General features: G+C 35.3%; 1 protein-coding gene across 26 annotated transcripts in view; it reads right to left on the bottom strand.

Moving 5' to 3' along the window:
* Nucleotides 1-22,271, bottom strand: part of Slmap (sarcolemma associated protein) — a 158,253-nt gene that overhangs the window by 72,863 nt on the left and 63,119 nt on the right. For 15 of the 26 annotated variants that reach the window (XM_071618928.1, XM_071619038.1, XM_034635241.2 and 12 more), the window contains exons 3-4: nucleotides 17,487-17,634; nucleotides 4,526-4,598 (exon numbers count right to left, since the gene is read on the bottom strand). In XM_071618928.1, coding sequence (XP_071475029.1) covers nucleotides 4,526-4,598; nucleotides 17,487-17,634 — 221 coding nt within the window. Of the gene's footprint in view, nucleotides 1-4,525; nucleotides 4,599-17,480; nucleotides 17,635-22,271 lie in introns of all 26 variants that reach the window. The other 11 variants (XM_071618915.1, XM_071618973.1, XM_071618952.1 and 8 more) reach the window with 1 other exon arrangement.

The following is a 22,271-nucleotide window of genomic DNA, read 5'->3' as shown; positions in this document are numbered from 1 at the left end:
TCTTAAACCACAAAATTGATACATTTGCCCTCATATAATTAAAAGAGTATGAAACTTTCAATCCTTTATAAATGGGTGAAATCAGTAGAAAATAAAGTAATACATATTAAAACTTACTTTTTATACATTAATGTATTTCTAACATCAAATTTTTATTTTTTAAAATTTATTTTTTAGGTATAGATGGACACAATACAATGCCTTTATTTTTATGTGGTGTTGAGGATTGAACCCGGGTCCCGCTCATGCTAGGTGAGCGCTCCACCGCTGAGACACAATCCCAGCCCCACATCAAATTTTTAAATTCAAAATGTACTAAATGTTCTTTGAGGATCGACTACTTATTGTGGGTTATGGTGAATTCCTTGATTTCATACAGAAAAGAAGTACTATTTAAATCATCCATTTGAATTATATACAACATATAAATTATTTTAAAATTAAAACACTCCTATATGGAAAGTTTTAAAAAGTAAAGTTCAACTAAAAAGAAATATTACTTAAAACAAAGCATTAAACTACACACAATGGCATGTGCCTATAATCTGGAGACTAAAGTAAAAAAAAATTGCAAGCTTTAGCCCAGCCTTAGCAGAACACTGTCTCCAAAAAAAAAAAAAGACTGGGAATGTAACTTGATGGTAAAATGCCCCTGAGTTCAATCCCCAGTACTAACCTCCGATACATGTACACAAAAATGAAAAAAATTTAAATAAATGACATTAATTGGTACTAATTTCATTTCTGCCCTGATAAAAATCTATTGACAGGTAATACAGTAGCTGGTAAGCATGCAGGCTCAGAAGCTGTACTATCTGGGTTCAAATTCTGGGTCTACTTACTAGCTGAAAGGCACACTGCCTTATAAAGATAGGTCTTAGCTTCCTCAACCATAAAATGGAGGTAATTATAAAACCAATCCCATTAGGTTACTTTGAGTATTAAATGTGTTAACATAAATAAAGAGCTTAAAACAGTGTCGAAAATATAGGAACAACTGATCATTATGACCACTCCCATGAGAAGTAAGCAGTTGAGTAAGTCAGGGTCTCTATTTGACAGTGCTCCTATACTATATGTGAGATGAGGGTGGGTAATGGGACATAGAGCAAGGCTGCCACCCATCTACTGGTTGCTATCACTCCACAACTTAGAATCCATTAAAGTGACAGCCAGAGCTTAAAACCTGACTAGGAAAAGTTCCCAGATTACTGTGGCTAACCATGTGTAAAAGCTGAGAAACTGACTTGTAAAATAGAATATTAAGTACCAGCACCCTTGATATCCTGAACCTATATAATCCTATACTGTACTTCTCTGATTATACATCTGTGTCTCAGGAACTATTATCAATTCACCTCTGCATCCCCAGAAACTATCACAGAATCTAACAAAGCTGATGCCTAGTGAAGGTTTAAAAAAATTATGTACAATTTAAGTTTTTCACTTTCATACTACAAAACTACAACAGACATTTCAAACATAAATTTATTTATTTGGGGGGGGTACTGTGGATTGAACTTAGGGGCACTTAACCACTGAGCCATATATCCAGCTCTGTTTTGTATTTTATTTAGAGACAGGGTCTCACTGAGTTGCTTCGCACCTTGCCATTGCTGAGGCTGGCTTTGAACTTGGGATCCTCCTGCCTTGACCTCCCTAGCCACTGGGATTACAGGCGTGTGCCACTGCACCTGGCCATACATTTACCTTTCTTGATTATATAAGCAATATATATCGATTATGAAAATATGTGAAGTAAAGCATGATGAAATAAATTAAAATTATCCAATACCAGTACCCAGAGATAACCACTTTGAATATATATCCTTTTCTCTTCAGATATGTGCATATAGAAGAGTGAACTTAAGAATGTCTAAATGGAAGCAAATAGTATTAACAAGAATTTTTAAAACCAGTTTTCCCAGAGACCCAAGTACAAATTCTTCTGTTCCCATGAAAATCTGACTAACAAATGAAAGGCTAGAAAATCCTGGTATGCCCAAGGCCCTGAGTTCAATTCCCAGCACAACAACAACAACAAAAAAAGGCTAAGTATTCAGCAACACATTCCATAAATGATATTTGTATCTTCCAAAAACTACCTTGGAGATGGTTTATTTTGATTTCTTTAAAAATCCACATGCGGGCTAGGGCCGTAGCTCAGTGGTTGAGCAATTGCCTTGCATGTGTGAGGCACTGAGTCCGATCCTCAGCACCACATAAAAATAAGTAAATAAAGATACTGTGTCCATCTACAACTAAAAAAAATATTTAAAAAAATCTACATGAATACAAAAAGCCAAAAAAAAAGGGAATGTAGAAAATGAAAACTGTTACTTAATGTTTCAATAATGGGATGATAAGCAATTTCTTTCCCTTTCTTTCTTCTTCCTTTTTTTGGTACTGAGATTGAACCCTCTCATACCTTATCACTGAGATATACCCCAGCCTTTTGTTTGTTTATTTGTTTGGTTTTTAAGACAGGGTCCCACTGAGTTGCTTAGTGCCTTGTTAAGTGGCTGAGGCTGGCTTTGAACTTGAGATCCTTCTGCCTCAGCCTCCTGAGTTGCTGGGATTATAAGCGGGTGCCACTGTGCCCGGCATTTCTCCATTTCTTATCATCTAAAAATTATTTATGCAATATAACAAAAATGAAAAAAGAAAAAAGTCAGCCTTCTGAGAACGACCTAATGAAGACCTTAAAATCACTGATGGTATTTACACAGTGGACTTAAACTCTAGGTATTCTAGCATATCCAAAACCATGTATATTGTTAATAAAAATTTGGTTATAATAACAGAAACAGCTAATGTTTATTGAGGGCTTATTATATGCCAGATAATACACTAAACTCTTTAAGTATGCAATCCTCACAATCCCCCTAATTACTGCTCAACAGGTACTATTAACATCTTCATGTTTCAAATGAGAAAATTGAGGCCCAACTAAATCACAAAACAAGTCATGTCAGGTTTTGAACTGGACTATCTACTTCTAAAGACTATTCCAATCTTACTCCAGCTTTAGAGAATTGCCTGTTCAAAATTCATTTTCTTTAGAAAGTCAGTCCAATTATATACAATGAAATTTATAGCAAAAATTTGAATGGTGTTAATATTTAACTATATAAGGAAAGTGAAACTATGAGAAGACAGGGACAAAGATTAAAAGGATTGGGGAAACAAGAGCAATAGGGACACAAGTCATGCAATCAGACTTTGAAAAAATTCACATGCTCTACTAGATGGAATCTGAGAACAGATAACTCCTTATGTAACTGCTCAAAGCTTTCAACTTTATGAAAGAAAAATCTCATTCTCAAATACAAATATCAAATTCTTTAAAAAGCCATACATCATCTGTTGACTAGTTCTAAAACAAAAACTCTGGACTCATAATAAAAGCTGTTATGTTAAATTTCCTAAAATTCAATGCAATTTTATTAAGTTAATTTAAAATAGGAAATAATGCTTTAAATTAAAAATGTTTAAAATATTTTCTGCTTTGCTTCAACTATCTTTAAAAAAAAGGTAGCTTCTAATTGATGCATAAAGAATGTGATACAAATCAAAGAAAGCAGACTACCACAGTAATGGAAGGGCCTCTCTCTGCCTCATCTTTCCAACTCATTATTCTAACCTCTAGGTATTGTCATGTAACCCAAACCAAGTTGCTAATAAAAAAAAAGAGGTTATAATAGAAACAGCTTTTTCGGGGGTGAGGGAGGTGGGGAGAGTGGGCACTGAACTGAACTTAGGGGCACTTTATCACTGATCTTTATCCCCATCCCTTTTTATTTATTTATTTATTTATAGACAGGATCTTGCTAAATTGCCCAGACTCTCCTTGAATTTGTGACTCTCCTGTTTCAGTTTCTCAAATTGCTGGGATTATATGCATGTACCACCTCACCTGGCCAGAAACAGCTTTTGATGGACAGAAAATACTGAGTCCAGAAACAAGCTTTTACTATATTCAAGGGATCCTCCCTGCCCCAAATAAAAAAAAGTTTAAGTTTAAATACTGCTTAACTTCCTTCAACACTGTATAATGTTAATCTGAAAAGGACAGGATTGAAGTGTACCTATACTCCGAACAAAATAAGCTACTAACTATATTATCATCACCAAGGACCTATAAGATGATGACATTGCTATTAACTTCAGAGGCAATCACAGTTGATGAAGCTCTATCTTAAATGAAGATCAAAGAAGATGTTATCGTTCACCAATAACATACTCTAAACACTGTGGAAAGTAACTAATTATCCTTCCAAATATAAATTATAAAGTTACATTTGGAAATAAAATAACCTCTGCCCCGAGTACATTATTATTTACTCCAATTGCAAATAATGTAAAAAACAATTTAAACAAGTATATTTCAAAAAGCACCACATCAGTTTTGTAATAATGATATTATAAAATTATAAAATGACCCTGAAGTATTAGCATCATATCATCTTCTAATATTATCCAAGGTAATTAATCCAAAAACTTCACAGCACTAAATTATACTCACTCTGAGCGGAGCCGGGCTTCCATACCATCTGGTAGAAAAAGTTTTATTGTGGAAACAATACACCCATGGGTAACTGGTTAAAACAAACAAATAACATGAAGTAATTGTTTAAAAATATAAAACTTTGTATCTCTTGTATCTAAACGTATATTTTATTCTTAAAAGCAGTAACTTCTGGGGAAAAATAAGTCTGGTGACTTAATGACAATATTACCCAGGAGAAATATCCCTGTCCATAATGAACCACAATTGCAAGGAAGAATTACAGAATGAATTATTATAAAAAGTATCCTAATTTATTTATTTGTTTATTTATTTATAGATAGATAGGATACATTTTATAACAATAACAGGGATTGAATATCCAATTCTATGAATAAATAAATAAATAGACAGCCGAACATGTGTAAATGCAACTGAAGAGGAAAAAGGCACTTTTGCTCCCTATTTACCAACATCAAACATGGTTTGACTCTCTTTTAAAACATAATCCTTATTACTAATTCTCCTGTCCTTGACCACACCTCACACAATGCTAAAATTCTTCAGAATACAGTTAAGAATATACCATTATATCCCCCATTTTATGGGCAAGGAAACCAAGACTCTCATTGCGGCCATGGCAAGGGAACCTGCCTAGATTCCAGCTAGCCAGGTTCAGCTGTTCACATAAGAAACAGACAAAGAAATTTCTGTTTCTTTTTCTATCATTCTCCTATTTCTTATGCAAGCAGGTAGCCAATTCCGGGCAGATTCCCTTGGTTTGGTGGCTGGTTACAAGATCTCAGATATGTGAAAGTGCCTCCACAATTCTATGGTAGTAAATATACAAGAGATGCCTGCTAGAACTCACATGGGAGGTTCCTTCAGTTCAGTTAAAAAATTTTATTTTGCTTTTTTTTGGGGGGGGGGCATGGTACTAGGGACTGAACAAGGGTACTTTACCACTGAGCGACATCTCCAGTTCTTTTTATTCTGAGACACAGTCTCCCTAAATTGCCAGGCCTGGCTCCAAATTTGCAATCCTCCTGCTCCAGCCTCTCAAATCTCTGAGATTATGAGTGTGTACCACCATGCTCAGCTGTTTTCTTTTCTTTTTTGATGGTGGCGGGTGAAGAGTATCAGGGATTGAACTCAGGGGCACTCGACCATTGAGCCACATCCCCATCCCTATTTTGTATTTTATTTAGAGACAGGGTTTCACTGAGTTACTTAGCACCTTACTGTTGTGAGGCTAGCTGTGAACTCACCATCCTTCTGTCTCAGTCTCCTGAGCCTCTGGGAATACAGGTGTGCTTTGCATCATTGTTTTTCAATTTCTCCTTTTCCTACTGAAGTCTTCAAGAGATAAACCTAACCCAATGAAGCACTTGTACAGAACTTCTTTGTGTGGATTTTATAGGGAAAAAAAAAATTGCTTCCTCGTTTAAAAACTGTTTTTGTTTTTTTAAATTTCCCTATTCCTCAGATACTGTACTTTCCAGGGTCTAATTGATTATCTAGTTCAATAAACTGATTAAAAGCTGATGTTGGCTGATAAGAATACACCATATAATGATAAGAGGAGTGATGGTTATGTTGACTGTATACATTTGTCAAATTGACTGAATTGTATATGTAAAAATTGATGTGTGAATAAATTACACTTCAATTTAACTGATATTAAAGAACAAAGCTAATGCATTTGGGGCAACTTATTGGATGATAACATAAGATAATATTATAAACATGAAGTAATATGATTGTCATCTAGTAATGTGTGTTCAATTTAAGGATTTTAGGGCAGTTTATTCAATATTGATCTTCATTAGTCAATTATACAAAAAGTGCTAACAGATCAAGAATCACCTATTAGACAGTCTTTTTTTTTTTTTTTTTTAATTTTTTATTTTGAAACAGGGTCTCGCAAAGTTGCTCAGGCTGTCCTGAACTTGCTATCCTCCTACCTCAGTCTCCTGTATTTCAGTGTTTTTAAAAGAATCCCATTTGAAAAAGGAGACCATAGGCTTTGGACCATCTTTTTTTCCCTTGTGATACTGGGAATTGAACCCAGGGGTGCTCGACCACAGAGCTATATTCTCAGCCCTTTATTTTTTTATTTTGAGGCAGAGTCTTGCTAAGTTGCTGAGGCTGATCTTGGAACTTGAGATCCTCTTGCCTCATTCTCCCAACTAGCTGGGATTACAGGCGTGTGCCCACCTGCCTAGCTATTAGATAATATTCAAAGCTGCATAGAATATCAATCACTGTCATGAACCATGTGGCTCCTTCCTTTCTGGATTCATCCTCTATCCTGTTACCATAGGCTTCCTGTAAGCCAAGCTACCTGCACTCTACACACACTTTACTTTCATAACCCCATGGCTTTTATACAAACTATCTCTTTTGTCAGTGATGTCCTTTGTTGCCTTGCCTAAATGACCAATACTACTTATCCTAAAGGCTCACACTTTCCTGATTCTTCACCAAAGAGACAGTCTCCTATATTTACTTCCTGTAACACTTATGCACACTGCATTGTGATTATTTATCATTTAAACAACTGCCATCTTACCAATTAGATTCACCTCTTTGAGGGCAGCAAGAATTTGGTGTTTTTCACTTTTTAAACCTGTGTCCTTAGCATAGTCATTTGGTACAAAGTAGAAACTGAATAAAAGCTTACTATGTCAAAGAACATATTAATGCTTAATATTTTACAGCTCCCATTACTCAGGGATAAAGAGGTTTCTAAGTTTTAGGGTTCATCATCATTTATAAGAACCACCCAGCCCCTTTCTTTCCCTAACAGAAGACAAGGAAAGGATGGATTTATCCCAACTTTATGGCTTCACCAAAGATTTACTATAAAGAGCTTACAATAAATACAAGAGCACAATATAAGATGAAAATCCAGTTAAAACTACATTTTACCAATATATTTAAATGGTTATTAAAATGTTTTTTTTTCAAATAAGGGAACTAATTACAAACAAAACTGCAGTGCCAGAACTGATAATTGATGATATATTACATTAGGAACTATGTTGCACAGATATACCAACCTGAAATTCAGCAAATGACTGATACATAAATCTCTGAGGTAAACCAAGGGCTATTACTGGCTGGGCAGAATAGGAATGCCACAGTTTCAGAGACAGTTCAAAGAAAGACCATGTCTAGCTAAGCTGCCAATCTGGTCCATCCAATTCTGCCTTTGGAAAGATCTCATGTCAACCAGATCCACAGACAACAGAAATGTTAGCTACCTTTTTGATTTTCAACAGAAAAGTATTTAAATAGCTTCCCAGGAGGGTGAGGGGGCCAATGGAACACTGCCATATTAAATATACACATATATTTATAAGACATATGCAAATTTCAGAAGTGTTAAAAACATAAAAACCAGGTGTGTATGAATTGAGAAAATAAGGCATCTGGAAAAACAATCTGCACTTGCCTGCTATAGGTATGAGGCTATTAAATATCAGAGTAACACTAGTGCTGACTGCTACTTGTCTGTTTTTTTCCCTATGTTATCTTATTATACAGACCACCTATTTTGCTCTTGAGTTAACATATTTACTTTGTGCATACACCCAGCCTTTCTTACTGCCTCTTCACACAAATACTACTTAGAGGGCCCAGTTCACTTTGGTAAGTTTAAAACTGTTAAGAGTCCCTGGACCCCATGGAGGACAGAAACTCTGGGGTTATGTTGTAGTCTGGCCCTATCTCCCAACCTATAAGAATTAAGAAGGTCAATACCACTTTACACTTAAGAATGGTCTGAAAGACCTCTTAAAATGATTGTTAGCAATAGGAAGGTCAATGAATGTGACCATAAAAACCTAAGGAACATTTAAAAAAAATCAAGACCTAAATCAGAGGCATAAGCATTTTTAGACTGGGGAATTACTTGCATTAACTGCCTTTTGACTATAAGATAAATAGTTAAAAGAACTCTCAATCTTGATTTTTTTTCTGTATAGAGCTTCTAAGTCTTAGAATTTTTTTTCTCTCATTCTGTCTTCATTTATGAGCTGTAGTGCAGCCATCAGAAAAATTTCCTTCTTTAACTACTTGTTTACCTCAGGTAAAATTCTTCTTTTTCTTTTCCCAGTGCTGGAGATGTAACCCAGGGCCTCATGTGTACTAGGCAAGCATTCCACCACTGAGCTACAAAATTAGCAGTCTCAGGAATACTTTTTACAGGAAAAGATGGCTGACTGCTTTATCCTTTCTCTTTATTCATCTGTTTTCAGAATGATAAATTTTTTCCTAAGTTCTCCCAAAGTTAATAAAACCCTTTTATTGTCCTTTTTAGTATCACTGTAAGCACACTGATCTGAACATATTTGATATTTCAAATCACTACTATTATTATTATTGTTTAATGCTCAAATTGTCCATCTTTGATAAGCAGGGACTCACTTGTGATAACTCCTAGAAGTCCTCTGGACTAGAAGTCCAGCAGTGTTAGATAGGCTCATTGCTTTATGACATGAAAAAACCTTCTAGACTCGGAGTCAGCTATTTTTCCAAAGAATTTTGGTTCTATCCAGTTGGGAGAAGGAGTTCTTTCTCTAAATATAGTTATTCATTTAGTACTTTATTTCTCTGAGCATACCATGGAGTGATATTGCACATGGATCTATTTTTGACTTGTCTGTGGGGAGTGATTTTACCTATTTACTCAATAAAAATTCACTAAGGGATTTACTTGACCTGCTTGTAAACAGGTCAATCTAACCTTTGAAACTAAACTTTGGGAGTAAAAATTTGGTTTATCAAGAAATGAAATAAAAAAATTATGATGGTTGCAAAGCAATATTCTGGGAATGATTATAAAAACCAAGATGATTATGATAGCTAGATCCCTGGCTTTGTGGAGATTTCAATACAGTAAGAATAAACTAGAAATACTTAATATAAAATGAAAGCAGGTGAGGTGGGGGACCATAAAGGTTATAAGAAGTACCAACTACTATGGGCATTTGGAATGGGCAAGGTCAAAGAAGGCTTTATGAAGAGTAAAAAAGAAAAAACTAAAACAGAATAAAATTTGAAAGCTGGAAATGGAAGGAAAGGCAGAGAAAATGGCATGAGTGAAGAAAAGGAAGTGAGAAAGTGTACATGTAGGGAGAGCAGTTGGAGAAAACTGAATATAAAGAATATAAAGAAACTACATTTCAAGGTCCTCTGGATGCCAGGCCTCAAAGAAAACATACATGTTAACTACTTATGATGAACCATGTCAATAGTTACTTTTATTCCCTGTTTTATAGATGAGGTGACTAAGGACAAAGAGGCCAAAGTAATTTCCTTGAGATCAGACCTTTGATCAAAGGCAGTGCTAAGATTCAAAAGAATCTTTTCTACATACCATCTGCTAAATAACCCTGCTTAGCATATTTAAGGGGAGTGATGGGGGGGGGATCAAAAGATTGAAATGAGTACATTTTTCAGGACCTCAAATATACAATTAAGCATTTCAGATTTTATTTATGGCACTGCTTCTCAAAGCAAGAAAGAAGCCGTAAATAAATCTGTGAAGGAAGAATATCCTAAAAGCAGTAGGTTGTCAGAGTATGATGGCCAGAAGTGGAGAGCCACTGTAACACGCTGGGGTGGCAACAGGAAAACAACGGAAGTTGTAGGGAAAGGAGGAAAATGATCTAGACAACAATACTGTTAGAGGTAAGTAAAACAGGAATCAGAAAAGATGTCAAGTTTGAGCTAGAGTGAGAGAATGAAGGAACAATAAAAGATATTGGGAAGTCAGTAGAATGCTCTGGATTGAAGAGGGAATTAAGTTTTGTACAAAATAACTATAAGACAACAGTGGGACATTCAAGAGAAAACAGCAAGTAGACATCAGGAGTACATACAGGTTTTGAGCCACCAAGAATGGTTTCATAGCAGACAAGGTAATGAGGGAAATGTAGGACTTTAGGACAGGGGAAAGCATACAAAACAGTCGATGCTAGGAACCTATTTCAGCAAGGTTTTTAAACCCAGTTGGACAACAGAATCACAGGTTCCACCCCTGGCAATATTCCTTCTTAGGACAGAAGGAAGGAGTCCAGGCATCTGTAGTTGTACAAAGTTCTGAAGTAAGTCTGGGTTGAGAATCCATGCCATCAGTAAAGTTCCCCTTGGGCCAGGCATGGTGGCATACACCTATAATCCCAGTGGCTTAGGAAGATGAGATAGGAAGATCATGAGTTCAAAGCCAGCCTCAGCAACTTAGTGAGGCCCTAAGCAACTGAATGAGACCCTGTCTCTAAATAAAATATATAAAAAGGGCTGGGGATGTGGGTTAGTGGCTAAATGTACCTGGGCTCAATCCCGAAAAGTTCCCTTAGCCAATATGGTAAATTTACTGCAGTCTGTGCTGAATCAGCTTTGTAATTTCCCTTAACATTTGGAAAGCGGAAATTAAGAGTAACTTTCAACAGATCAATGATGGGTTCCAAAAGACAGACAAAGAACCCTAGAGCTGAATCTACTAAGAAAGAGGGGCAAATTTAATGACAAACAATAACTATACAAACATGCAAAGACTTTAGTAACAACAACACTATTGGGTTCCAAGTCAAGCACTTCATATATACTCTCTAAATGTTCACATTGAACATTGTGCCACAAAGTGAAAATTAAACACCGTACCACAAGTCAGTAAGGTAGATAATAAGATCATGGTTTTCATTTTTTTTAAATAGAGAGAGAATTTTTTAATATTTATATTTTAGTTTTCGGTGGACACCACATCTTTATTTTATTTTTATGTGGTGCTGAGGATCGAACCCAGCGCCCCACGCATGCTAGGCGAGTGCGCTACTGCTTAAGCCACATCCCTAGCCCCATGATTTTCATTTTTTTTTTAAAGAGAGAGAGAGAGAGAGAGAGAATTTTTTTAATATTTATTTATTTATTTTTTTAGTTTTCGGCGGACGCAACATTTTTGTTTGTATGTGGTGCTGAGGATCGAACCCGGGCCGCACACATGCCAGGCGAGCACGCTACCGCTTGAGCCACATCCCCAGCCCATGATTTTCATTTTTTAAGATGAAGAAATTAAGGTTTAGACTGGTTAAGGACAGATGGCAGAATAAAAAAGACTGTGAGTGATAATAAGATTGCCAATATCATGTCCTCACATTAGCCTCCGAAGATTAGGAAGAGGGTTGTCAAAATCTTGGTTAAGATGCCAGAAAGAACTTTTATAAAATGGTAGATGAAAATTCATGGAACATTTTGAAATTTATGCAAGCAGTATGTGTCAGGCTGAGTGTGGAGATTCTATAAGGAGGGGAGACAAATTAGCTGTTCTTGTATATCTTACAGTTTAATAAGGAAGGCAGATACATAAAAGGGAAGGGTATGGGGTGTAACAGGGGAATGGAGAGCACCTCATCTATCCTTGTGGGATTAAGAAAGGTTTCTAGGCATGGAAAAAGCAAGTGCAAAGGTCAGAAAAGGCAAGGTCTATTGTGGGAAGTAAATTTAATTCAGTGTAGTTGGAGCAAAGCTAATATAAGATACCAATGACCTTACTTTACCAGGCCTTTTGTTCATTAAGAGTTTAACTGACAAACAAATATCTGTGAGGTGGATCTGGGATAATGAGCTGATCAGAGTTACATATGAAATTTATAGAACAAACTGGTCCAAGATTTGCAACAAAGGGTTACTGTAATGGTTTGTATGTGACCCATAAAACTCACACTCTATTAATTTGTGGTTTGGGAACAGTATTTGGGTGACTAATTCATGGCTTTCTCTCTTCAACAAAATCTATTAGTATATAAGCCTATTTGTTTACAATGACGGGTTTACAGACAAAGGACACTAGAGCTCAAGCTACTAAAAAGAGGGGCAAATATATTTTTAGTGCATATATTTTGTAGCTATTTTTGCTATTTTTAATCCTATTTTACTTTGGATTTTTATTAGTTTTCTCTTCATCCTATTAATTTATATAACCCCTGAATTTATCCAAATGCCTTTTCAACATCCATGGGTTATTCAGTTATATAAATACTGGTTATATAGTTACATGTTTTTTCACCTTTAGTGGATTATGCTGACAGATATTCTAATACTGAATCACTGTATTTTTAGAACAACTTTGTTATTTATTCTAGCTTTGTTTCTGAATTTAACTGACTAGTACCTTCATTAAAATTTTCACCTATTATCACAAGTGAAATTACTTATGGTTTTAATTTTTGTGCTATATCTTAATCATTTTAGCATTAATGATATGCTAACTTCTTTGAAGGATTTTGAGAGTTTTTTTAATCCATGTTTGGGATAGATAATGTTCAATTAATCTGTTTTTACACGTAAGATCAAATTGAACTGTGAATCTCTATGATGTCTTTTCAATGGTGAATCTTTAATAGCTTTTTAGTCTCTTTCAAATAAATTGATTTATACAGGTTTTCCACTTGGGATAATTTTACTAGGATAACATTATTTTATTTTTTTGGTGTGTGGGAGGTACTGGGGCTTGAACTCAGGGACACTCGGCCACTGAGCCACATTCCTAGCCCTATTTTGTATTTTATTTAGAGACAAGGTCTTGCTGAATTACTTAGCTCCTTGCCATTGCTGAGGGTGGCTTTGGACTCACGATCCACCTGCCTCGCCCTCCTGAGCTGCTGGGATCACAGGTGTGCACTACTGAACCCAGCAACATCAGTTTACTCTAGGTTTTATTTTTCTTTGCTATAGGTAGACATATAATATTCGCTTGAAATTCTTTTATCTTTTATCTGGTTTATTTCTCCTTTCTCATTCCTCACCTTGCGTATTTCTGCTGGTACGTGAACTTAATTAAGGCATTAAGGTTTATAAATTACATTGTTTGCTTGTTTTAAAAGAATTAGCATTTGGGTTTATTTCTTCTGGAGTTTTCTATTTGTCAATTATTTCTGCTTTATTATTTATTTTTCACAGCCTTTTATTGTTTTTTTTCTAATTCTTTCTAAGTGTCAAGTTCCCTCATTATTTTGCCTTTCTTTAATAGTGAAGGAATTTAAGATTATAAGTTTTACTTGACTAAAGAACTTCTATATTACGATATAAAAGTTTCTTTTCTGAATTCATTTACTAGTTCTAGAAGTTTCTTGGTTGAATTTTTTGGGTCTGCTAGGTATAGGATCATGTCATCAGCAAATAGTGCTAATTTAAGTTCTTCTTTTCCTATATTTATGCCTTTAATTTCTTTCGTCTAATTGCTCTGGCTAGTGTTTTAAAAACTATGTTGAACAGAAGTGGTGAGAGAGGGCATCCCTGTCTTGTTCCAGATTTTAAAGCGAATGCCTTCGATTTTTCTCCATTTAGAATGATGCTGGCCTGAGGCTTAGCGTATATAGCTTTTACCATTTTGAGGTAATTTCCTGTTATCCTTAATTTTTCTAGAGTTTTGAACATAAAGGGATGCTGTATTTTGTCGAATGCTTTTTCAGCATCTATCGAGGTGATCATACGGTTCTTATCTTTAAGTCTATTGATGTGGTGAATTACATTTATTGATTTCTGTATATTGAACCAGCCTTGCATCCCAGGGATGAATCCCACTTGGTCATGGTGCACGATCTTTTTGATATGTTTTTGTATCCGATTTGCCAGAATTTTATTGAGGATTTTTGCATCTAAATTAGGGATATTGGTCTGTAGTTTTCTTTCTTTGAGGTGTCTTTATCTGGTTTGGGAACCAGGGTGATATTGGCCTCATAAAATGAATTTGGAAGTACTCCCTCTTTTTCTAACTCCTGAAATAGATTGTAGAGTATTGGTATTAGTTCTTCTTTAAAGTTCTTGTAAAACTCTGCTGTATATCCGTCCGGTCCTGGGCTTTTCTTGGTTGGTAGTCTTTTGATGGCTTCTTCTACTCTAAGATACTCTAAGATACCATCTCACTCCAATAAGAATGGCAGCCATTATGAAGTCAAACACCAATAAGTGCTGGCGAGGATGTGGGAAAAAAGGTACACTTATACATTGCTGGTGGGACTGCAAATTGGTGCAGCCAATTTGGAAAGCAGTATGGAGATTCCTTGGAAAGCTGGGAATGGAACCACCATTTGACCCACCTATTCCCCTTCTCGGACTATACCCAAAAGACCTAAGAAGAGCAAACTACAGGGACATAGCCACATCAATGTTTATAGCAGCACAGTTTACAATAGCTAGAATGTGGAACCAACCTAGATGCCCTTCAATAGATGAATGGATTAAAAAAATGTGGCATTTATACACAATGGAATATTACTCAGCACTAAAAAAATAAAATCATGGCATTTGCAGGCATATGGGTGGCATTAGAGCACATTATGCTAAGTGAAGTTAGCCAGTCCCTAAAAAACAAATGTCGAATGTCTTCTCTGATATAAGGGGGGTGACTCAAAATGGGATAGGGAGGAAGAGCATGAGAAGAAGACTACCACTAAATAGGGAAGAGAGGTGGGAGGGAAAAAGGAGGAGAAGGGGAGTTGCACAGAAGATGGAAGGAGAACCTCATTGTTATACAGAATACATATATGATGTTGTAATGAGAATAAGAAAAAAAAAGTGTGTCACATTAGACTGGATAGAGAGAAAGGATGGGAGAGGAGGGGAGGAGTAGGGAGGATAGGAAGGGCAGCAGAATAGAATAGACAATATGATTGATATATGTACATTCCATGTATATATTATATGTCAAAATACATTCTGCTGTCATGTATAACTAAAAAAATAAACAAAAATTTTTTTAAAAAGTTTCTTTTCTTTTCTATACAGTTTAAAACACTCCTTTTGATTTCTTCTTTGATTTTGGGATTATCCCATAATACTATATAGTTTCAAGAGAAAATCTTCAAATAGTATAAAGCTAAATCATAGTACTATATAGTATAGGAAAAATCCACACTTTTTTTCTGGCCTATAAGCATAAACAGGTAATCTCAACTTGTGACATACTTGTATCCTCTGAATAACATGTTGACTGTTTTAAACCAGTCAGTACAAAAAAACTCTCAACATTTTAAATGAATAAATTTTTCTTTACTTAATTCCTTAAAGCTAACACAGAGGCTAGGATTAGCTCAGTGGTAGACCTTTTGCTAGCATATGAGAGGCCTTGGGTTCAATTTTCCCCAGAACCACAATAAATAAATAAGTAATTAAGCAAGGAAATAAATGAAGTTTCCAAGAAGCCTGCAAGAATCTAATATTGATGAAATGACATTACACTAATAGTATCCCTAAATTTCAGGGTCATCCTTGGCTTTTCTATAGTATTTTCTAAACAGATGTTCTTCAGTCCTAAGTGGGAAAGAAGAATAGAAAGAAGTTTAGAAAGAGCTACATGCTATAATGGCCATCACTCTAGAAATCTGCACATATGTTAGCATATTAAAGGCTCTGCTTACTTTAGATTAACTAAACTGCCTAAATGTATTTGATTACTTCATTTTTTTCACCAATTAACACCTAATAAGTCGCTTAGGGAAATACAAGCCAAGGTAACAGACATTCCTTGAAGAAAAAGACAATGTAATCAAATTCTTCACCTCTCTGTGGATTACTCACAGCTGGGCTGCTTTACTCTTTGTTGAATGACTTGGTACGAGAGGTACATTATAATAACACCAAATACAGGACTATCCAATGCAGCTGTTCCTGGTGTGGTCATACATAAGTTCTTTTAGTAGGAGTAGTTAATTATTTTGCACCAAAATTAACTCTTTCTTTTGTGTTTTACAACTGCAAATAAAAATTTCTAAGACTGTACAAACTCAAATATCAAAAACTAACTTCCCGAGGAGACCAACAAAACCCAGTAAAAACATAACTACTGTTGCAATACCAGTGAATGTATATACACAAATATGGATGTGAATGTACACACACTAACATCTGCATCTTCACCACTATTAGCACCATCAGGCTCACCTCTACTATGCAAAATACCAGAGTCTAATGACTTAGTATATCACCAGATCAGAGTTTGTTCAGAAAGGAGAAACTTGCCAAATTGTTCTATTGTTCCTATTAAAATAATACAGTGGAACTGCACACTTTTGGTTTCTAACCATTTAGTTTTATGATTGAGCCATACAACTTCATGGTCACAAAATATTGACATAGATAGAGCCAAGAAGCTTTAGAATTGTGAAAATAAAAACCGATCTACATTTATTTAGCTAGAGAACTTCTAGTTTCAAAAACTCTAAGACATGAAATTTTTCTTTATAGTTGTGATAGGTACTATTAACTGCATGCCTTCAATAGCCTTTACCTCTTCCTTTTTGCTAACAAAACTCTGATTTGGAATGAGGTAGGGGTGGGACAACAATGCACACACAACCTGAGAAGATAAATCAAAACTGATCTATGTCAGTCATGGGATTTCCTTGCTCTCCTTTGCTGGGTAAAAAAACTTCCCAGGCTTCTTTGTAGCTATAGGTATCTATATATGTGACCTGTGTGGTCAGTGGGACATAAGAAAAAATACGTTGGAAGCATTCTATGAAAGATTGTTCTTGCAAAACAGAGTCACAGAAGCAGTACAGGAGGACATAAGATCCTGAAACCCTGATATCACTGAGTCAACTGAACAAATGATAAGACGTATCTGCCTCCAGACTTTTCATTAAGTCTCAGTAAATGAATAATAAATACCCATGGTTTATAGTTTATCTTAGTTGGGTATACTGTCACTGTAATAACTGCTTCCTAACTGATACAACACTCTGTTTTCATAATGTGATTACAAATATAAATTATAAATTGATATTTTAGAATTTAAAATTTTAGAAAAGCAACAGGGGAAGTAGGATATTTGACTTCTCATAGTACAGATATAATGCTGTATTTAAATAGCTTTTATAAGCATGTAAAAGAATGTAACATTTTGTAACACTGACAAAACAAAGAAACAATCTTAAAGAGACAAATAATAGGAAAAATCGATCCATACCCGTACCTTTCCGTGTGTTCTCCGTCACGTCTACCCCAAACTGGATAATGTCACCAGAGAGAATTTCACATGGTGGACTTTCTTCAGAGCCTCGACTCAATCTCTGGCTATTTATAAAGGTACCATTACTACTTTTAGTGTCTTGGAGATAAAACTGGGGGGAAAAAAAAAGCCAAAGATTAATAATTCCAAATCTACTTTAAAAAATAAGCACTTCCAACTATGCAAACTTTTCAGATGGATTCCCCTCATCAATTCAAACTTATTTCAGCTAATGTTCAACATATGAAATTAAAACCCTAAAAATAGTTGAAATAAAATCCAACTACACAAAATGGTGCAACCACAAAGAAAGCATATGATCCAACCACTAAACTCCTAGGCATTTATTCAACAGAATTGAGAACATCTTCACAAAAATTTGTACACAAATATTCATAGGAGCATTATTCATAAGAGGCAAAAAGTAGGAAAAAGCCAATGCTCATCAACTGAAGAATGGTTAAATGTATATCCACACAATGGATTATTATTTGTCATTTCAAAGGAATAAAGTACTGATACATACTGTGACATGGATGAACCTTGAAAACATTATGGAAATAAAAGAAGCCAATCACAGATGACCATATATTAGTCCAAATGTATGGAACATTCAGAATATGCATATTCATAAAGACAAAAAGTACACTAGTGGTTACAAAAAACAATCGTTGGCAGGGAGACTAGGTACTTAGGGGTAAAAGCATTTTGGCAGAGTGAAGAAAATTATCTAAAAGTAGCAGTGAAGGCTACAAAATGAAAACCCAATGAACTGTACACTTTCTTTAAAAAACAATACCTTTATTTTTATTTATTTATTTTTATGTGATGCTGAGGATTGAACCCAGGGCCTCGCATGTGCTAGACAAGCGCTCTACTGTTGAGCCCCAATCCCAGCCCCATGAACTGTACACTTTTAAAGGTGAATTTTATAGCATCTGAATTGTATCTTAATAAATTTGTTGGGCTGGGGTTCTAGATCAGTGGTACAGTGCTTGCTTCGCATGTGTGAGGCACAGGGTCCAATTCTCAGCATCATATATAAATAAATTAATTAAAAAGGTTGTCTAGACAAAATTTTTTCTTTCCACTGCACCCTGACTTTACAATCTTTTTCCTAGGGTAACTGGATCCAACCAGAGGAAGCAGTATTTATTGCACAAGCAAGGGCAACTGGATTTTGGCAATACCTATAATTAATAGCTATCAATTATCTAACATAACTTGCTATCAAGACTGATGCATCCTCAAAAATTCTTTGTGATCAAGCAGATTTGAGATACTAAAATATTGGAATCATCTATGAAAGTACTATTTTCTGGCCTCCCAAACTTGCCTTTCGTTGCTTGGATAATCTTCCCTTTTTAAAAAGGGAAGGAGTAAGCCATGTACAGTGGTGAAAACCTGTGATTCCAATTATTCAAGAGGCTGAGGCAGGAGGATCCCAAGTTTAAGGCCAGCCTGAGCAACTTAGTGAGACTATGTTTCAAAATAAAAAAAAATAAAAAGAGCTGAGGATATAGTTCAGGGGTAAAGTGCCCTGTGTTTAATCCCCAGTAAAGATGGAAGGAATAGGAGGCGGCACAGGAAGTCTATCACCTAGCAAACCTAAAAGTAATTAACAACAGCTAGGAACACACAACTTATTAGGATGAGAACAACCAATAAAGAATAGATGTACCACCTTTCTTTTTGTATTTTTTGACATTCTACAGTCCTACTTATTCTAACAACATTATTTTCACTGAAGTTCCTTCCCAAGAAAGGATGGAAAGAAGACACCTAATATATATTAAAATATACTTCATGCCATTAAGCCCTTATTTAGCCTTAAATATATGTATGTGCATGTACATACATGTATACATATTTCTCTCTATATAAATGTATAGATATGTGCACTTTCATTTATAAACAAGAAAAGTGAAAGTTATAGGCATGCTAAATATCTTTCCAAAGGTTACAAAGCTAGGGAACACTTGAATAAGGATTCAATAATAGAAATAAAAGGGCCACTTTCCCCCATTACTTCACACTGAACTTCATTATTTCATTTATCCTTCACTCTTACCACAGTACTCTTCCAAAATGAAACACAACAAAGACTAAGCAACTTGACAGCAAATGTGAAAATGACATTTCATTTTATTAATTCTTGTGTGACAATTTAAAGGCTATCAGGCTGTCTATAAATGACTTATTCTGTTTATAATTCAACTAGACCAACTGTTACTTTGGCTAGACTTTATAGATTTAATTACAGACTATTAATAAAGAAAATTGTGTTCATATTTTACAGAGCCATTTGAAATTTACAGGCCTTAACATTTAACACCAGGGAGATAAGCACAGGCAATACTTTCAGGTAGGAACAATTATCCTCACTTATTTATTTATTTATTTATTTTCTCCCTGCACTGGCATTTACTGTATATGGGAGTTATTTCTTGTTTTTGTTTTTTAATAAATATATTCTTAGTAAATGTGGCAATAACTAGATTCTGGTTTAGTTGTTTTCAGTAATGTGTGCCTGGACAATTCAAATAAGGGGATTATACCAGATTTATAGTGGTTTCAAGCTTCAAGTAGTAATCCATTAGTAGGTTAAGTCAATTTAGTGCATTGCAACTAGCTTAAAAAAATATGAAAGGGGTGGGCTGGGATTGTGGCTCAGCGGTAGAGTGCTCACCTAGCACGTGCGAGGCCCTGGGTTTGATCCTCAGCATCACATATAAATAAATAAATAAATATGTTGTGTCCAACTTAAAAAATAAATAAATATTTTTTAAAAAATGAAAGGGAACAGAATAGAAATTAAGTACATGAACTATGGTTCAGTACTGCTTAGCAAAACCTATTGAAAAACAAATAAATACACGCACATTTGTCGTTCTTATGTAACTCCAAAATAACAATACCTTTTCAAATTTCAAAAAATATAAATCAATTCTAACCCAAGTTCTTTTCATTTTTACATCTATATTACTGTTCAAAGCACATCGTAGTACATGAGCCTCTTATTTAAGCTTGAACATATCATTTCCATTATTTGCTCAATCTTCCTCTCTTCTCAACCTGATGGCTTCCATAAATCTTGACTACTGTAGCCTTTAAGGTCCTACATGATCTGGCTTCTGATTCCTTCTCTGAACTCAGTCACTCCATTTCTTTTTCTCCCTTATCCCTCTCAATCACATCAATCCACTTATGTACTTGACTCTCTGCATTTGTGTATCGCTACATGCATTAAGTTTAGTTCCCTGTAGAAATATATGCCCTTGGTTGTTCTGACTGATATTAAAAATAATGATTTTGTACTGTCTATAAAATAATCTGTTAATATTAAATTATATTGTATAGAAGTTATTGTATTTATTATTAAAGATGTCAACTTGTTTACAAGGGATTGGAAAAGGACTTATTTAATAATCCTGGATACATTTCCAGGAAATAGGTATGTTATTTGGTCCCTTGTCACTTTCAAATCAGAAGTGTTCTCTTTGCCAAGAAACCTCTATCAGGCTCCTCCCTTCCCTTAAAAGAAATCAGCTTTGACCATACTAAAGAAAAAAAAATTAAATCTGTTGAAGTCTTAACTATCTTTCTTTCCCAGCAGCCTAGGAATGCCCTAATAGCTCTAAGTGTTTGCAGTAGCCACCATTCACTTTGATGTTGAGCAGGTGTGTAAGGAACCCTAAACTTTTTATAAAATCCTTTGTGGCTTGCAGCCAAAGTTCAACAACAGTGCTTTCCACTGTTTTTAGTATTTAATTCTTCATTTAACTCCTTGCTTTCCCCTGAGGGAACTTTAACTTCCCAAAAATCCTCTGAATTTCCTCTGTCACATAGTCATTTTTCCTCAGTCATTTGCTGATTACTTTCAATGACAGACATGGCATTACTCAGATTGCATTTTTTTTTTTTTTTTTAGTTCTGGTTGGACACAATTATTTATTTTTATTTGGTGCTGAGGATCGAACCCAGGGCCTCGCACATGCTAGGTGAGTGCTGTACCGCTCAGCCACAACCCCAGTCCCAGATTGTATAATTTGCTTTCTGGCTTTCAGAAAGTTTTTGCTGTAGCTATCAAACACACTTGCATTCTGCATTACTTTTAACTTTGCTACAATTTATAAATACTTTTTGTTTCTGTTATAACAATATACTGCTTCTTTCTAACCCTTTTCTATGTTGATAAATTTGGCAATATCCAAACACTAACAGGTAAGCTAATGCTTCACGACAAAGCACAAACAGCACAAATGCCATAGGTCACCATGAACTCTAAGTCCACATGGCAGAGTACAAAATATGAACACAAAATGGATTCTGTGTAGAAGGCAGATTACAACAGATTTTTAATTTACCTTAATCACCATCTAACATCAAACAATCTAAGATCAAACCAATATCCCATTTACAAAAAGAGTAGGTGAAGCAGTATCCACACAAACTCCAAAATTCAAGTGAACAGGGAAAACTACCAAGAAGCACAGAGCCACACAGTTTCAGTATCTGTGCAGGAGGACGCACATAGAGGCAAGGGGGGCATATGAGAAAATTGAGAAGAGCATCAAAATAGGCACTAGGTAATCACTGGATGGTATGGGGGCCAGTTTGAGAGGAGAAGCTGAAAGCCAAAAGGTCTAGCTCAATCCAACAACAAATTAGTGCAAGCCCCATAAAAGGCTGGAATAGTTTGAGTCAGATAACTCCCTTGGGTGCCTGGGACTGAACCCAGGGCCTTAT

Source organism: Marmota flaviventris, chromosome 1, assembly GCF_047511675.1.
Source record: "Marmota flaviventris isolate mMarFla1 chromosome 1, mMarFla1.hap1, whole genome shotgun sequence".
NCBI classification, from domain to species: Eukaryota; Metazoa; Chordata; class Mammalia; order Rodentia; family Sciuridae; genus Marmota; species Marmota flaviventris.
This window is presented reverse-complemented; position numbering and strand designations above follow the sequence as displayed.